General features: G+C 45.4%; 1 protein-coding gene across 1 annotated transcript in view; it reads right to left on the bottom strand.

Moving 5' to 3' along the window:
* LOC115645127 overlaps nt 1-16,677 on the bottom strand; it is a 96,956-nt gene that overhangs the window by 62,715 nt on the left and 17,564 nt on the right. The window contains exons 5-6 of the mRNA XM_030549524.1: nt 12,425-12,486; nt 6,439-6,630 (exon numbers count right to left, since the gene is read on the bottom strand). Coding sequence (XP_030405384.1) covers nt 6,439-6,630; nt 12,425-12,486 — 254 coding nt within the window. The remainder of the gene's footprint in view (nt 1-6,438; nt 6,631-12,424; nt 12,487-16,677) is intronic.

Raw genomic sequence — 16,677 nt, 5'->3', positions numbered from 1 at the left:
TCCACTTGGCCAGATAGGTAGCCCTGATGGAAGGTTTCCTGCTACCAAGACAGACCTCCCTAACAGACTCAGAGCACACGAGCTCCATAGGGTTTAGCCATGAAGCTTCCAAGCCGTGAGGTGAAGAGATTCGAGATTGGGATGGTGAAGGTGACCATAGTCTTGGGTGATCAGGTCCGGGACCAGGGGCACTGCGATTGGGGCATCCATTGACAGCTCCAGGAGCATAGTGTACCAGTGCTGGCAAGGCCATGCCAATGCTACCAGTATGACTGCCACCTTGTCCCTGCAGATCTTGAGCAGAAGTTTGTAGATGAGTGGAAATGGTGGGAACGCATACCACACGTGATGTGTCCAGGGGAGGAGAAACATATCTGAAAGGGAGCCCAGACCGTAATTCTGGAAGAAGCAGAACTGAGGGCACTTTCTCTTGCACCTTGTAGCAAATAGGTCAATTGGGAGAATTCCCCTCCTCTGGAAAATGCTGTGTATCACATCCAAATGGATGGACCATTCATAATTGTGAAAGCATCTGCTGAGGTAGTCTGCCAACTCGTTCTGAGACCCGGGGAGGTAAGATGCTTCCAGGTGAATAGAGTGGGCTATGCAGAAGCCCCACAGCTTGAGGGCTTCCTGACATAGGGGAGAGGAACAAACCCCATCCTGCTTATGTATGTAAAACATTGCAGTTGTGTTGTCCATCATGACCCCCATGCAATTGGGCTTGGAAGGTTTGGCATGCCTGTCGGCCCTCAACTCCTTGACGCTGATGTGGAATGAGAGCTTATCCTGCAATCAGAGACCTTTCGTCTGTAGTTTTCCCTGGTGAGTGCCCCATCCCAGCACTGACACATCTGTTACCAGAGACAGAGAGGGCTGGGGCTTATTGCAGGGGACTCTAAGCCACCAGTGTAGAGGTTTGATAACCTGCACCAGAAGGGTGACTGTGCCCTGGATGGTAGGCCAACACCAGCCAAGCTTGGAGAGGCCTGAGCCTCAGCCTCGTGTGCTGCACCACATATCTACATGCTGCCATGTGGCCGAGGAGCCTCAGCAGCCCCTTGCCTTGGTAGTAGGGTACTATCTGAGGCTCTGTATGATGTCCGTCATTGCCCAGAAACGAGCCTACAGCAGGGATGCCCTGGCCTGGCCTGAGTCCAACACCGATCCTATAAACTCTACCCTCTGCGTCAGGGATAGAGTAAATTTGTGCTTGTTGAGCAGAGACCCAACCTATCGAAAGTGGACCTCACAAAGCTGACTTGTGCCTCCACTTGGTCCCTGGAACACCCCCTGCACAGCTAGTCATCAAGGTACAGGTATGTCCGCACCTGCTTCCGGTGGAGGAAGGCGGCCACAACTGACATGCACTTGGTGAACACTCATGGTGCTGTAGACAGGCCGAAGAGGAGGACCATGAATTGGTAATGGTTGTGGTTGACCACGAACCTGAGGAAACATCTGTGCGCAGGACATATCGAGATGTGGAAGCACACATCTTTGAGGTCAAGGATGGCATACCAGTCTGACAGATCCAGAGAGGGGATAATCGTATTTAGGGAAACCATGCAGAACGTCAGCTTTTTCATTAAGCTGTTGAGTCCTCGCAGGTCGAGCATGGGTCTTAGACCCCCTTGGCTTTGGGGATTAGGAAATAATGGGGGTAGAATCCCTTGCCCCTTAGCTCCTGAGGAACCTACTCCACTGCCCAAGTCGAGGAGCATTTGGACCTCCTGTATAAGGAGATGCTCATGATAAGGGTCCTTGAAGAGGGATGGGGAAGGGGGGGGTGGAAGCAGAATTTGAGAGAATATCCCACTTCTGTTGTGCAAAGGGCCCAGTGGTCTGATGTTATCTGAGATCAAGCACAGTAAAAGTGGGACAGATGGTTCAGGAAACAGGGATGAGGATCTGGTACGTCGACTGGTGCACTGTCCTCGGGTGCACCTTCAAAAGGCCTGCTTAGAGCTTAACGAAGACTGGTTGAAGAACGGTGCCACGGTAGCATCGGTGCCGGGAAATGGTGCTGCAGAGACAGAGATGGGAACAGGTGCTGCAGAGATGGAGATGAGACCAGTGACCTGGGGAGTGGAGCCGTGAAGAGCAAAGCCTGGGGGATCGATGAGGAGGAGATCACCGTCTGGAGCCAGAGGTCTATCCCGACTGGCAGGGGACTGTGAAGCCATCATGGTAATCAAGTCCCGAGCGGCCTCAAAAGTGTCTGGGGTGGAGGGGAGTTAGAGGTCCTCCACCTGGCACTCATGCTCAGGAGAATCCATTGGCACTGGACTCGACAGCCCCCCTTGCAGGGCTGAAGTTGACAGTGCCAGCTCCTGTATAGGATGCACTCCGGAAGCACTGTCCGATGTGGCAGCTCTTGGTGTGGGCAAGTGCCCCCATCTGTCTTCCCGTGCCACTTATGCAGAACTAGGGAATGAGAGCAGTGCCACGCCGCCTTCGGTGCCAGGGAGCATCAGTGCTGAGTGCCTCTATGGCCCGAGTCCTTGCTTGGCGCTGTCTCACACACAGAGGCCGGGGCACTCCACATGGAGGAGCTCAGTGCCAGATCCTGCCGGCCAGGCGCTGGTTGAGGATGAAGGGCTGACTCCATCAGGATCTGTTTGAGCTTGAAATCCAGCTCCTTCTTCATCCTTGGACGGAACCCTTTGCAGATCTTGCACTGGTCTGTTTGGTACGCCTCCCCCAGACACTTGAAACAAGAGTCATGGGGGTTGCCTGCTTGCATGGGCTTATGGGAGGTTCCACATGACTTAAACTCCTGGGATCGAGGCATGCCCTAAACCCCAAAGGGGAACAGAAAAGCCCCCACTCCTACAACTGACAATTAACACCACTAAGAACTTTATTTATAAAAACTAAGCTAAGACTACAAACTAGGGGAGCACTTGTGAAAGCAAGCAACTGGATTTCCAACGACCGTCACTGGTGGTAAGAAGGAACTCAGGAGGCAGCAGGTCGGCAGGGACCTATATTCAGCGCCATGAAGGTGTCACTCCAGGGGACTCCACAGCCAACCCGACAGGTGCTGCTAGGGGAAAAACCTTCCCATGACTGTGCACACAGCACATGCACACCTGATTGGAATGGACATGAGCAATCACTGGAAGAAGAACGTACTTTCTCCTTCCAAAGTACTTTGAAAGACCATGAGAATTAATTTACATGTCAGATAAACAAAGCTATCAAGCTAACAAGAGACAGTGTTGCTACACCCCAGAAGGGAAGAGAAACTTCATCTGAGACAGAAGGTGGGAGGGCCAACCCTCAAATAAGCAATGGAATCAAATGAAAAAAAATCCTGGCATTTGAGAGTTATAAAAGTGAGGCTTAACTTTACTTAGAAATCCTGTCAGCTGCCCCAAGCATGGCTGGGGCTCCACTCCAGCTGTCAGTCCCGGGGCAGCTGCTCCCCTGCTAGACTGGGAAGTAGGAGAGGTGACTCCACTGCAGCCCCCTCTCCCAGGCATGGGGAAGGTTAAGAACCCTAAGAAGCAGAGGTGAGGCTGGAGGCTGCAGGGGGGCTGCAGAAAGGTGAGTGCTGACAGAGTGGGTAGGCTATATTGATGGCTGGTTCCGAGCAGATAAAGTGAGTGCTGGGAGGGTGAACTGAGGGCAGTGGGGGTCAATGGGGTATGCCAGCTGAACTGATGGGGTGGTGATGACAGGGACGGGCGGACTGAACTGGGGGGGGGCGCGAATTGAGCGGGGTTGGGTGGGAAGAGAATTAATGGGGGACTGGGAGACAGGATTAATTGCTGGGCAGGAGATGGGCAGGTATGGGGGGGAAAAGGAGAGCTCCTGCAGCAGGAGCCAAAAATCACCTTATCCAGTACATGTGGGAGAGTGGGCAACACTGTCACATGCACATGCCCTGGGGATGGGCAGGGGGAGTTCAAAAATCAAGAGACTGGCCTAAAAAACACAGTATCATTCTTTTTTTAAAAGTGTCATGATTTTTGGGTCTGACTCATGATTTTTGATCTCTTGAAGTAGGCAATATTATAAGCGCAACACAGGTGTAAAAACACTGCATATAAGTCTTAGACACTTCTGAAAATGTTATTCTGTGATTTGTATACAGACAACTTTAATTTCTAAACTAAAACAAACAAACAAACAGATTTACACACTGCATCATCCAAAGAATTTACACCTAGTACAAATTATATTGAAAGAAAACTATGATTCTGCCATAAGAACACTAAAGAAATGGGGGGGGGGGGGTGGAATCAGCAGAGGATTAATCCTCAACTATCAAATCAAATAGAGCACTTCTCTTAATGTGGTATGTTTGATGGAACTGACATGTTTGATACTTAACAGATCATTTCCTTTACTTTGTGGGCTTGAGCAATATCTAACATTCCTTTTATGCTATTTTGCTAAATGAGTTACAGTGCACATATCATGCTCAGAAAATGTAATTCTACGTATAAAAATGTTAGCCATTTTCAATGCAATGTGTTTTAAAAATATATTACATTTTCTATGCTTTCCTCTCCCTTCCTTTTATAAATAGTCCAGTATTCATCTCCTGGTCTCCTCCTCAATATCTCCTTTCCATTGTTCAACGGTTTTCTGAATTCAAATTTGAATATCCCTTCTATGCAGATAACATTCAACTGCAGATCCCTTTTACTGCTTTGGCTGTTTACTATCAAGCCTGTATTAACCTCATCATTTCTTTGTTCCATTATAATTTACTTCTGTTCCACATTTCAAATATTTATACTCCACAAATTCTCTATAAGACCAGTCTCTGTCAATTTACTACTCCTCTTCAAAAATCAAATAGCACATTCAGTCCTATTGCCAGGAACTAAGACTCACTCCCATCTCCTCTGAAACGGCTTCCACATCAGAAAATATTTTGACCACTCCTTAAAAAATAAACTCATATTCAAGTTTTCATCTCCCTTTGCCTAATACCATTTCATCTTTTATGATCTCTCTAAATCCCAACTTTCCAGAGTTTAACCAGTTCAAAAGGCAGTGGCTCCTCACACCAATGCATCCCGACAAATGATCACTGATTTCCTATCAGCTTCAGAATTTAAGAAAGAAAAAAAATCTCCTTTGAAGAGCTACATTAACCATAGGATCAACAACAGCTTCCTTCCTCTTTTGGAGATGGTCATGGCAGTGAAAAAAACCTACAGCCTCTTGTCAGCCAAGGACACCTGTCATGGGGTCTGTACATCTCATCCTGGTTCAGCAGCCAGAAGGTAATGAAGCACCTGCCTGCCTGCTCAGCCAGAGCTGACTAACAGCCCCACAGCAACTGTAAGGACAAGAGGGCTGCAAAGTAAGAGGGGTGGCTGCTAGAGAGGTAGTGGGACTGCAGAGAGAATCTCTCCAGTAAACTGTGAGAACGTGTCTGAGAAGCCAACACTCCAAAGAGAGATGCAGAACAAGAGGCTGAGGAAGCCTACAGAGGAGAGGTGGAAAGCAGTTCAGGTAGCAGCAAGGGACTGAGAAGGACTGGTTCCAGCTGTTCCAAACAAGAACCCTTAGCTGGAACCCTGAGCCTGGGTTCCCCTACCTATTCCAGCCAGTAACTTTTGGACAAGACCCTAAAGTTAAAGCCAGGAGACCTAGGACTGATCAGCCCCTGCTAAAGCCATGGAATTTCTAACTCCCTACCATTCTGAAGGGGACAGAGACAACTGAGAACCCAGCCAGGAGGGGCTGAGTCATAACAAGGACTTGACAAACATAGATTTGGGTGTGGTGGCATAAGGGGGATGGAGCCAGGTTGGTGTAGCTCCCCTTTTTGCCACAAGGAAGCACTAACAGACAAAGACCCCATATTACAACACCATTGTAAGTAAAGTGCAGTTCAAAAAGTACATGGTGCTGCCCAGAAAAGTGGTGTGGCCAGGAATTAGATAATTCAATATATCCCCCCCAGCAGTGATTATATATTTCCTTTTTATACAACTGTTCTATGTCAGTTCTTATACTGTGGCTCATTGTTGCAGTATCTGAGCACCTTCTACTAATGCATTAGGTGACATAATTAATATCTGTCACATGTTGTTTGTTCTCTCATCTTCTCCCTGGGGAAAGAATATGTGAGAGTAGTGGAGCATTTCATTTTTAGTAGGGTTTGTTTTTTAGAACCAAGTATTAGTAGCTACTGCAGAGAAGAGGCAGAATCAGGACTGAAAGGTGGGAAGGGCAATGCTCTATCTTAAGCAGTCAATAATATGAAAAAGTCCTTCATATCACAGAAAGGTCAGATCAAGTGCAAAATCTGTAACCAAAACTACCAAATTCAGCCTTAGAATTAGCATTAACAGCAATAAAAGAGCTGCATCCGCTTACACCACGGCTGATTTCGGTCCCCTGTCTCAGCCACAGTCTTCTTTTTTAAACACCGTATGAGACAGATAAGTTAAATCAGATGTCATTTACCTTTTCATGATCTTTATTCTTCACTAAAGACTTTGTACCCTCTGTTGCCATAAGAGAATTTTTAATAATTCCCTTTATGATCAAAGTGGAAATATGAGAAGGCTTTAGCTTCTGGCTACAGTTTAAATCAAAAAGCGCTCTCTTCTTTTCTTTCACTGTGTTCCAAACAAGAGCTCGAACACAATATACATCCTGGAAAATAGAAAGAGTAACGGTGAGTTCAGTGTGCTATATCCCGGAAGACCGCTCAGGACTAAATTATGGCTAAACTAAAGAAGAGAATGGGAACAAGGGGCCTCTCCTTCCAATTTCTCTGTAGTTAAGGGGTGTGAGCTAGCAGAGCTAGTTAGTTATTGCCAGCAGACAGCACGTCTGGGCAGAATAGGGAGGCATGATGCAATACTAACACCATGGGAAACACCTTTTCTACTAGCATAGTAAAAGTAGTTGCACAATGCACTCCTCACAGCACCTCTGGATACATTATGCCTTACAAAGCTACGCTTGCTCAGGTGATGCACCTACTCGTCTCATTCTCTGTATGGCTATGTCTTTATGACGCATAATTTTGCTTGCAGCCTCTAAACTCAGACTACTGCATATGGATGTTGAAATGCCAATTGTTATCCTTGGGGACCCAGCCTACTCCTTCCTCCCATGACTCATGAAGCCATACACAGGGAGCCTGCACAGTACTAAGGAGCAGTTCAACTATAAACTGAGCAAGTGCAGAATGGTGGTAGAATGTGCCTTTGGACGTTTAAAAGTTCACTGGTGATGTTTGCTGACTAGGTTAGACCTCAGCACAACCAACATTCCCATTGTTATTGCTGCTTGCTATGTGCTCCATAATATCTGTGGGAGTAAGGAGGAGACATTTATGTTGGGGTGGGAGGTTGAGGCAAAATCGTCTGCCAGACAATTTTGAGCAGCCAGACACTAGGACGATTAGAAGAGCACAGCTAGGAGTGCTGTGCATCAAAGAGGCTTTGAAAACGAGTTTCATGACTGGTCAGGTTACGGTGTGACAGTTGTGTGTGTTTCTCCTTGATGCAAACCTGCCCCCTTTGTTGATTTTAATTCCCTGTAAGCCAACCACCTTTCCCCCCTTCGATCACAGCTGGCAAAGGAAATAAAGTAACTACTCTTTTGAAACCATGCATTCTTTCTTTATTAATTAAAAAAAAGTGAGATAACTGACAAGGTGGCCCAGGTGGGGTGGAGGAGAAGGGAAGGACAAGGCCACATTGCTTATTGTAGCCACACTACAAATCAAAACTGTTTGAATGACAGCCTTCTGTTGCTTGGGCCATCCTCTGGACTGGAGTGGCTGGGTGCCTGGAACGTCCCCCCAGCATTCTTGGGCATCTGGCTGAGGAGGATATGGAACTTGCGGAGGAGGGCAGGTGGTTATACAGTGGATGCAGCAGGGATCTGTGCTCTTGTTGGCTTTCCTGCAGCTCCACCAGATGCCTCATCATGTCCATTTGCTCCCCCATTAGTCGCATCGCCTCCTGCCTCTTCTTATTGCGCTCACTTAATGCTTTCCTGGCCTCTGCCACTGAATGCCTCCATGCATTAAACTGCGCTTTATCAGTGCGGGAGGACTATGAGCCTGGAAAACATGTCATCGCGAATGCAGTTTTTTCACCTTCTAATATGCGATAACCTCAGGGACGGAGATGATAGGAGGAGCACAGAAGCATTTGCACCTGAGGGGTGGATAAAAAGGGAGAGTAAAATTGATGATACATTTCTGAAAACAAAAGGGAGACTCTTTCACAGTGAAGCAAGCAATTCACATTAGACAGCACATGTGCTTTAGGTACAAGGTCACATTTTGCCTTTTATACAAGTGCCTGCCGGTATGGTGACATCACACAGCTGGGCAACAGAATTCGGTTTCCAGGCAGCCATGGTAAGCCAATGAGTACACGAGGTTGGCTTCTTATGCCTTCATAACATGGGAATGTTTTCAAACTGCAGCGCCCTCCTTTTCCATAGCAAGCAATGCCGGTTGGGTTTCACATTTAAAAGGAGAGGCTGCAGTTTTCGGGAGGATGTGCAGCACATGCCTCCCCACACCCCACCATCTGGTTATTCTCTGAGATGATCCCTTCACTCCTCCCCTCACCGCATGGCTATTCTCCGGGATGATCCCTTTTAGTCAAGCACAAACAGCCCAGCATGAACAGGGTCCTTTTAATGTTCCCTTACAAAAATTCCCCTATTTCAACCAGGTGACCATGAATGATATCGCTGTCCTGAGGCTAACACAGAAAGATATAGACTGAATGTTGCTTGAATGCGACCAAAACCCAGGACCATTCGCTGCCATGTTTTGTGCTGCAATGATTCCAGACTACTTGCTACTGGCTTGGTGTGGTAAAGTGTCCTACAGTGGAGGACGAAATAAGGCAGCCCTCCTCAGAAACCTTCTGCAAAGACTTTCAGAGTACTTCCAGGAGAGCTTCATGGAGATGTCCCTGGAGGATTCCTGCTCCATCCTCAGATACGTGAACAGACTTTTCCAGTAGCTGTACTGGCCACGAATGCATCCCAATTGTTCAGGGCAAATCAAACATTAAACGCTATTGCTTTTAAACCCTGTACTGTAGTTACAAATGTGCACTCACCAGAGGTGCCTTCTCCGCCTTTAGGGTCGGGGATCCCGCCTTGGGAGGGTATTGGCTCCAGGGTGAAAAGGTCCAGGCTGCCAGGGAGAATGGATTCACTGCTTGCCTGCTGTGCATTCTTCTCCTCTTCCTCATCCACAAAATCCTCCTGCCTGTTGCGTGAGACTCCCCCCTGCAGGTGTCCATGGACAGTGGTGGGGTCATGGTAGGGTCCCCCACTAGAATACCACGCAGCTGATCACAGAAGCGGCATGTATGTGGCTCTGACCCAGAGCAACCATTTGCCTCCTTTGTCTTTTGAAAGTCTTGCCTGAGCTAGCTAACTTTCACATAGCACTGCTGTGTGTCCCTGTTATAGCCTCTGTCCACCATGCCCTATACGATTTTGGCATATATATTAGCATTTCTTCTTTTTGATCGGATTTCAGCCTGCACAGATTCTTCTCCCCATAAAGCAATCAGATCCAGTATCTCCCTTTCGGTCCATGCTGGAGCTTATCTGTGATTCTGGGGGGACTGCATGGTCACCTGTGCTGCTGGGCTCGCCATGCTGACCAAACAGGAAATGAAATTCAAGATTTCCCAGGGTTATCCTGTGTATCTGGCTAGTACATTGGAGTTCAAAGTGCTGTCCAGAGGGGTCACACCGGAGCACTTTGGGATAGCTCACGGAGGCCAATACCGTTGAATTGCGTCTGCACTACCCCAAATTTGACCCAGCAAGGTCGATTTTAGCACTACTCCCCTTGCCGGGGAAGAGTACAGAAGTCAATTTTAAGAGCCCTTTAGGTCAACAGAATGGGGTTGGTTGTGTAGAGGCATTCATTTTAAAATTGACCTAACGCAGCTAAATTCGACCTAGCCCCATAGTGTAGACCAGGACTTAGTTGCTGTCTCCTCTTCACACAAAAAGGCCAGAGGAATATATGATGATAGTTGTGCTGCCTTTGACCTGCACTTTATAACTTTTATCCAAGTGGTTAGAATGCTCATCTAGGATGGGGGAGATCCAGGTTCAATTTTCCCCTCCATCTGAAGTGGGGGAAGTATTTAAATAGGGTTCTTCCTCATCACCCAAAACATGTTCTTAACCACTAAGCTGGGGATATTCTGATGACACAAAATTTCTAAAGATAGTTAAGACCCAGGCAGACTGCGAAGAGCTACAAAAGGATCTCTCAAAACTGGGTAACTGGGCAATAAAATGGCATATTAAATTTAATGTTGATAAAATGCAAAGTAATGCACACTGGAAAGCATAATCCCAACTATACATATAAAATGATGGGGTCTAATTTAGCTGCTACCACTCAAGAAAGATCTTGGAGTCACTGTGGATAGTTCTCTAAAAACATCCACTCAATGTGCAGCGGTAGTCAAAAAAGCAAACAGAATGCTGGGAATAATTAAGAAAGGGACAGATAATAGGACAGAAAATATCATGTTGCCTCTAAATAAATCCATGGTACTCCCACATCTTGAATACTGTGTGCAGATGTGGTTGCCCCATCTCACAAAAGATATATTGGAATTGGAAAAGGTTCAGAAAAGGGCAACAAAAATGATTAGGGGTATGGAAAGACTTCCGTATGAGGAGAGATTAATAAGATTGGGAGTTTTCATCTTGGAAAAGAGAGGGCTAAAGGGAGATATGATTGAGGTCTATAAAATCATGACTGGTGTAGAGAAAGTAGATAAGGAAGTGTTGTTTACTACTTCTGAAAACACAAGAACTAGGGGTCACCAAATGAAATTAATAGGCAGCAGGTTTAAAACAAATAAAAGTAAGTATTTTTTCACACAACGCACAGTCAACCTGTGGAACTCTTTGCCAGAGGACGTTGTGACATCCAAGACCATAACAGGATTAAAAAAAGAATTAGAAAAATTCCTGGAGGATAGGTCCATCAATGACTATTAGCCAGGATGGGCATGAATTGTGTCCCTGGCCTCTGTTTGCCAGAAGCTGGGAATGAGCAACAGGGGATGGATCACTTGACGATTACCTGTTCTGTTCACTCCCTCTGGGGCACCTGGCACTGGCCACTGTCAGAAGACAGGATACTGGGCTAGATGGAGCTTTGATCTGACCCAGTAGGGCCATTCTTATGTTCTTATGATGTGGGACTCCTTCAATCTATCCTGTTGAAACTGTTCCACTATTGATAAATACTTAACCATTGCAGCATGAGAATGGCCAGGCCCTTCGACAGGGGGGCGGGAAATGGGGCAATTGCCCAGGGGCCCAGGCCCTTTTAAATTTACTGGGCAGGCCACAGGGCTCCTATGCATGTGACCACACTGGCTAATCGTGACAGCCTGTGGGTCCCCACAAAAGCTCAGAGCCCAGAGCGGTCATGCAAGACTGGGAGTGACAGGCAGTCCCAGAAGTGACAAATTCGTCACTTCCACCCTGGGCCCTGTCCCCCTCTAGGTTTAGCTCTTGCCCTGGCCCTAGAATTGCTGTCAGCGGGCTAGGGAATGACCTGTAGGTCTTTCACCTCCAAGCCGGGTGCCCTAACCACCAAGCTATAGAGTTTTTCTCTTTTTCATTGATGATTTAAGTATTTATGCAAAGTGGAACAGCTTCAGCAAGAGACATTGAGGTAGCCTCAAATCAGAACACCACATAGCTCAGTGGTTAGGATATTTTCCTGAGAGATATGGGAGACCCCTATTCAAATCCCTTCACCCCCTGAGGCAGAGGAGGGAACTAAACTCAGGTCTCCCACGTCAGGACAGTTCTCTAACCACTGGGCTAAACATTATAAGGCAGGCGCACACCTGCACGCGTGCACACACGCATGCACACGCACATGCACACACACGCTTTTGAATGGGACCTGATCCAGTAAGCAGTCTCTAAGTACATCTACCAGATTGGGCTCCACAGGTGACACAGGCAGAGGCGTGCCTATCTTCCCCTCGTTTCTGGATCACACTCTGGCTTCACAGGAGACCAGTATCCAGATGCCTAGAGGGAGGCAGTAGTGCACATGCCCAGAGGCAGAAACATAGGCACCTAGGGAACTCTTACCCAGAAAATTTAAGTACTGAGTTTAGATGCCTACAGGCCAAGTGGCAGCTGAGTGGAGGTTTTGTGGATCTCAGTGAAACATAAAACAGGCACTTGACCGCCTAAATCTTTAGGCACCAAAATATCAAGCTATAACAAGTAGATGAGACAAGCAAGTCAGCACAAAGTCTCAAGGCAAAAAATGAGGTAATAGGAATAAGATATGTTAGCACAGACTAACTTTGTGCACAGTTCCCAGAAAAGAGTAAAATTACATATGAATAAAACCATGTTCAATGTTTATTAGGGACCAGTTCATGTCACTATTACTTACAGGGTTCAAAGGGTCTAACTCAACAGCCTTGTTAGCATCATCTATTGCTTCTTTCAAACGACCTAAAATGCAGAAAAAAAAAAGCACAAAATAAAAGTTTAAGAATCATTTTTCTATGACCAGCTATATTTCATAAACAAACCAAAGCATTAAATGCAATAGCACCATAATGTAGTACTAATATTGTTGATTATGACATCTTCTAGACAGGATCCTCTGGAATCACTCTTCTTCTTCTATGCCCTTCCAAAGACCCTGCATTGCTCTGACCTTGCCTTAGATGAAGAAAGCTTGATGTGATTGCTCCTTCAATCACCTGTCCAAAGCTACTCCTGTGGTTGGCCAGACATATTCAGTGGATAGTGATATGAGACACTTATGCCTCCACAAGGGCTGAGAACACTGTGTCCACATTACATTTCTTGTCCTTGCCCACCAGAGCATTCAACAGTGAACTCAGTCAGGACACAAACTCAGACTCCCTGTGGGCAACTACAGTAGAATACCATGAAGCTGTCATGCTGGTCTTGAGGCCACAATTTGTGAAATGACATGGAGACACACTAAATTCTATTACATATGGGAAATGGTGATTATTCAGTAATTAAAACTACACCTCTGCCCCGATATAACACAACCCGATATAACACAAATTCTGATATAACGCAGTAAAGCAGTGCTCCAGGGGTAGGGGGGAGCGGGGCTGCGGACTCCAGCGGATCAAAGCAAGTTTGATATAATGTTTTCACCTATAACACGGTAAGATTTTTTGGCTTCCAAGGACAGTGTTATATTGAGGTCGAGGTGTAAAATAACTGCCAGGAAAACTTTTCTAAAGTCTCTGGCTTTTAATGATAGTTTGGTGAGTAATATTTCTCTTAGTATTGAGCAGAGATGCAGCCTATTTATTTTTAAAAGTGTAACTGGGATATCAACTAAAATTATGATCCACATAAGCAAATGGACACATGAAAGGTAGTGTTGTATAGCTGTTAGAGCACTGAATTGGGAACCATAACTCCTAGGTTCTATTAGAAACTCTGCAAGTGTCTCATATTTTTACCCAGTAAGCTGCACAAAACCCTTGTGAGATAGGTAAGAAAAACAAACCACATAAGAATAAGAGGCTTGTGTGGGCATAAATTCTTATATACAGATACATCCTGGGTTAAACAAGAAATGCATATGTTGACAATTTTCAAACGGGCTGCTCGGGCATTCAGAACATGTGCATGTTGAAGGATGGGAGCTTACAAAGGAGCAGGCAGTGAGCACAGTCAGAGATGCCCATTTTCAGAAATGTGTGGGGTCAACAACTAAAGCTGTAATTCCACTATCTGGAGCAGTGATAGGCTGTTATATTCTACAGGAACAGCCAGTAGAGGGGGACATAACCCACACACTGCCAGTGTATTACATTGACACAGGTGGAGAAGGTCTCTACTCAGCCATCCACTGTCTGCTGGATTACCCACTCCTGTTCAAAATAGGCAACTGCTGAGAACAAGGAGTTGTATGAGAAGAGTGACAGAGTTTGAGGTGAGAGAGAGTATTAGACAGAGTTTAGGAGGATGTTGCAGGGAACAGCAGACTGGACCTGGGAGAAGCACTGAAGAAAAAGAATAAAAATATTTAACAGTTAAATGATGCTTAATATTGCTTTGGTATAGTACAATCAAACATTTTTGCATCAATCCTGAGGAATTTAAAGCTTTTCCATTAACATTTCTCCCATGCATCCTTATGAACAAGGGCTGTCTGCCTTCAGAAACAAAGAGAACGCATCAAAAACAGGGCTTCGGAGTGGAGCCTGGAGCTGGAGCCCAGAGGAGCTCCAGAGCAGCGGAGCTGCAGGTTTTTGCCTAGAGCTGGAGCAGAGCTGGAGCACAGCTTCAAAGCCCTGATTAAAAAGTAATGAATTTGTTTTGAAAGCATAAGCTTGGCTTCAGAACTCATCTTCACAGCTATGACCTTCTCTGTTACAGAAAGAGATTAAACGGGTCTAACAGCTGAAGTGACAGGTCAATTCCACTTATCACAAACCAATTCACTTCTATTTAACTGAACAAATCCCTTTTTTTTTTAAAAAGGACAAAAATCAGGTATGCATCAGTTTACCAATACTAAACTAAAGATAAAACAACACCCCCCGCAATATTCCTCTATTATTTACCCTAAATTTTCATCAGACACCAAGTGTTAATCTGGATGTCACTCAATTTTTGCAAATCTTCACCTGGGAGTTTTTAAGGCAAATTAATAAAAATAACTACCATGTGTTTTAAGAGCTGAAATAACACTGCTTATCAGTGTTTTAAAAGCCAAATTCCAGCATATAGAGTACTAAATTCATTCACAGAACAAGTACATTTCGGAGGAAGATTAGACCATTTGTGATATTTAGGAATTATACAGAATGTACTGGGACGGAGTCAGCAAGCAGCCCATCAGGGTAATCCGCTGGCAGGAAGCAAGACATCTGTTTACATTGACAGTCCGCAGGCACAGTCCCCCACAGCTCACAGTAGCTGCAGTTTGCCGTTCCCGCAGCTCCCATTCACGGGGAACAGCGAACCGTGGCCACTGGGGGCTGCAGGAGGCCATGCCAGGAGCTATCTGTACCTCTGATCATATCAGACAACCTAAAAAATGCTAAATGGCATCTCACATTACACAATGATGAGCAGAGTTTCAAAGAAACATTGCAAATAGGAAAAGATTTTGATTTTGATAGAATTTTGTTCTCACCACTCTTCAGCAGGAGCTACTTGTGACAAACTGGTCTCTAATACGTATAAAGAAAATTCCCTTTACACTGAATTTCACTAGATCGGGGTAGACAATCTATGGCACACGTGCCAAAGGCGGCACGCGAACTGATTTTCAGTGGCACTCACACTGCCCAGGTCCTGGCTACTGGTCTGGGGGGCTTTGCACTTTAATTTAATATTTTAAATGAAATTTCTTAAACATTTTAAAAACCTTATTTACTTTACATATAACAATAGTTTAGATATATATTCTAGACTTATAGAAAGAGATCTTCTAAAATCATTAAAATGTATTACTGGCACGCGAAACCTTAAATTAGAGTGAATAAGTGAAGACTCGGCACACCACTTCTGAAAGGTTGCCAACCCCTGCACTAGATGGAAGACTATCCATAGCTTCTCTTAGTAACTCCACATGCTTTTAGTATCTACTGTGACTTCCTTAAGAGGTTGCTAATTAACTTATTTCTCTGCTCTCTGTTTCTATTGCATGCTGTCCATTCTTGGCTTTTCTGTGCATGTTTTCCTTCAACTTATGTCAAGGTGGCAGATATTCCAATATCACATAACATCATCAAGGCAAATCCCAAAGGGGGACAGCCTTCTTGCAGATGGAGCACACCCAGATTGATCTCTAGCTCAGTTCTTCAGACGGTCTGGCTGGATGTTCAGACTGTCTGTCACTGGCAATCTTATCTCACTACCGAACTTTTGGTGACCCTGTGATTACCCACCATGTAGCAGAATTATTTGGTAAACACTTCACAACTCGCTGGTCTTCCATCCCAACAATATGTCCACATCAAGAAACTGCCAAAATTGAACCAGTCCTGATGGGGGTGGTTTCTGGGTTCGGCTATGAATATCCTCACTGCTGATCTTGTCCTGCCACTTAAGTGGAGCAGTTGACAAAGATGACAAAAGTAAAAAAAAAAACAAAAAAAAAACATAAATCCACCACTTGCCACCCTTCCTCAGTGTTTACACTTCATTGCCTTACAATAAAGTTGGTAAAATCATAGTTCTATACATCTGCACCTTTGCAGTAAGCTTCATATCCCAGTGCCTCCACAGGAGCTACCAAAGGGTTCAGAATATGTTGGTGGCTCCTGCTATACCAGCACCAAATGTCCATCACAAGCTCTCTCAGAACTAAATAAAAATGCCTTAAATTGGGCATCTAGCATGCAAGAAACTATATATCCTTGTTCTACTTCAATGTGGCTGAACCAGTCTGAAATGGAATTTAAAACCTAGATTTTGATTACTCTAATACCAATGGGAAAATGTAATAGAAGTGCATGTGTATATATAGGCAATCATTTGGGTATCACCCCCGAGGTCGGCTGTCAATGCTCAAACTGCAGGTCTTGCAACAGAAATACAGGCTTGACAGGCTCCAAGACAAGAATTATAAAGACAAGCCTCTGTGAGACTCCACCATGTTTGGGTCTGTGGAATGCTAGGAACTTCTGAACAAAA

Source organism: Gopherus evgoodei, chromosome 1 (genome assembly GCF_007399415.2).
Source record: "Gopherus evgoodei ecotype Sinaloan lineage chromosome 1, rGopEvg1_v1.p, whole genome shotgun sequence".
NCBI lineage: Eukaryota > Metazoa > Chordata > Testudines > Testudinidae > Gopherus > Gopherus evgoodei.
This window is presented reverse-complemented; position numbering and strand designations above follow the sequence as displayed.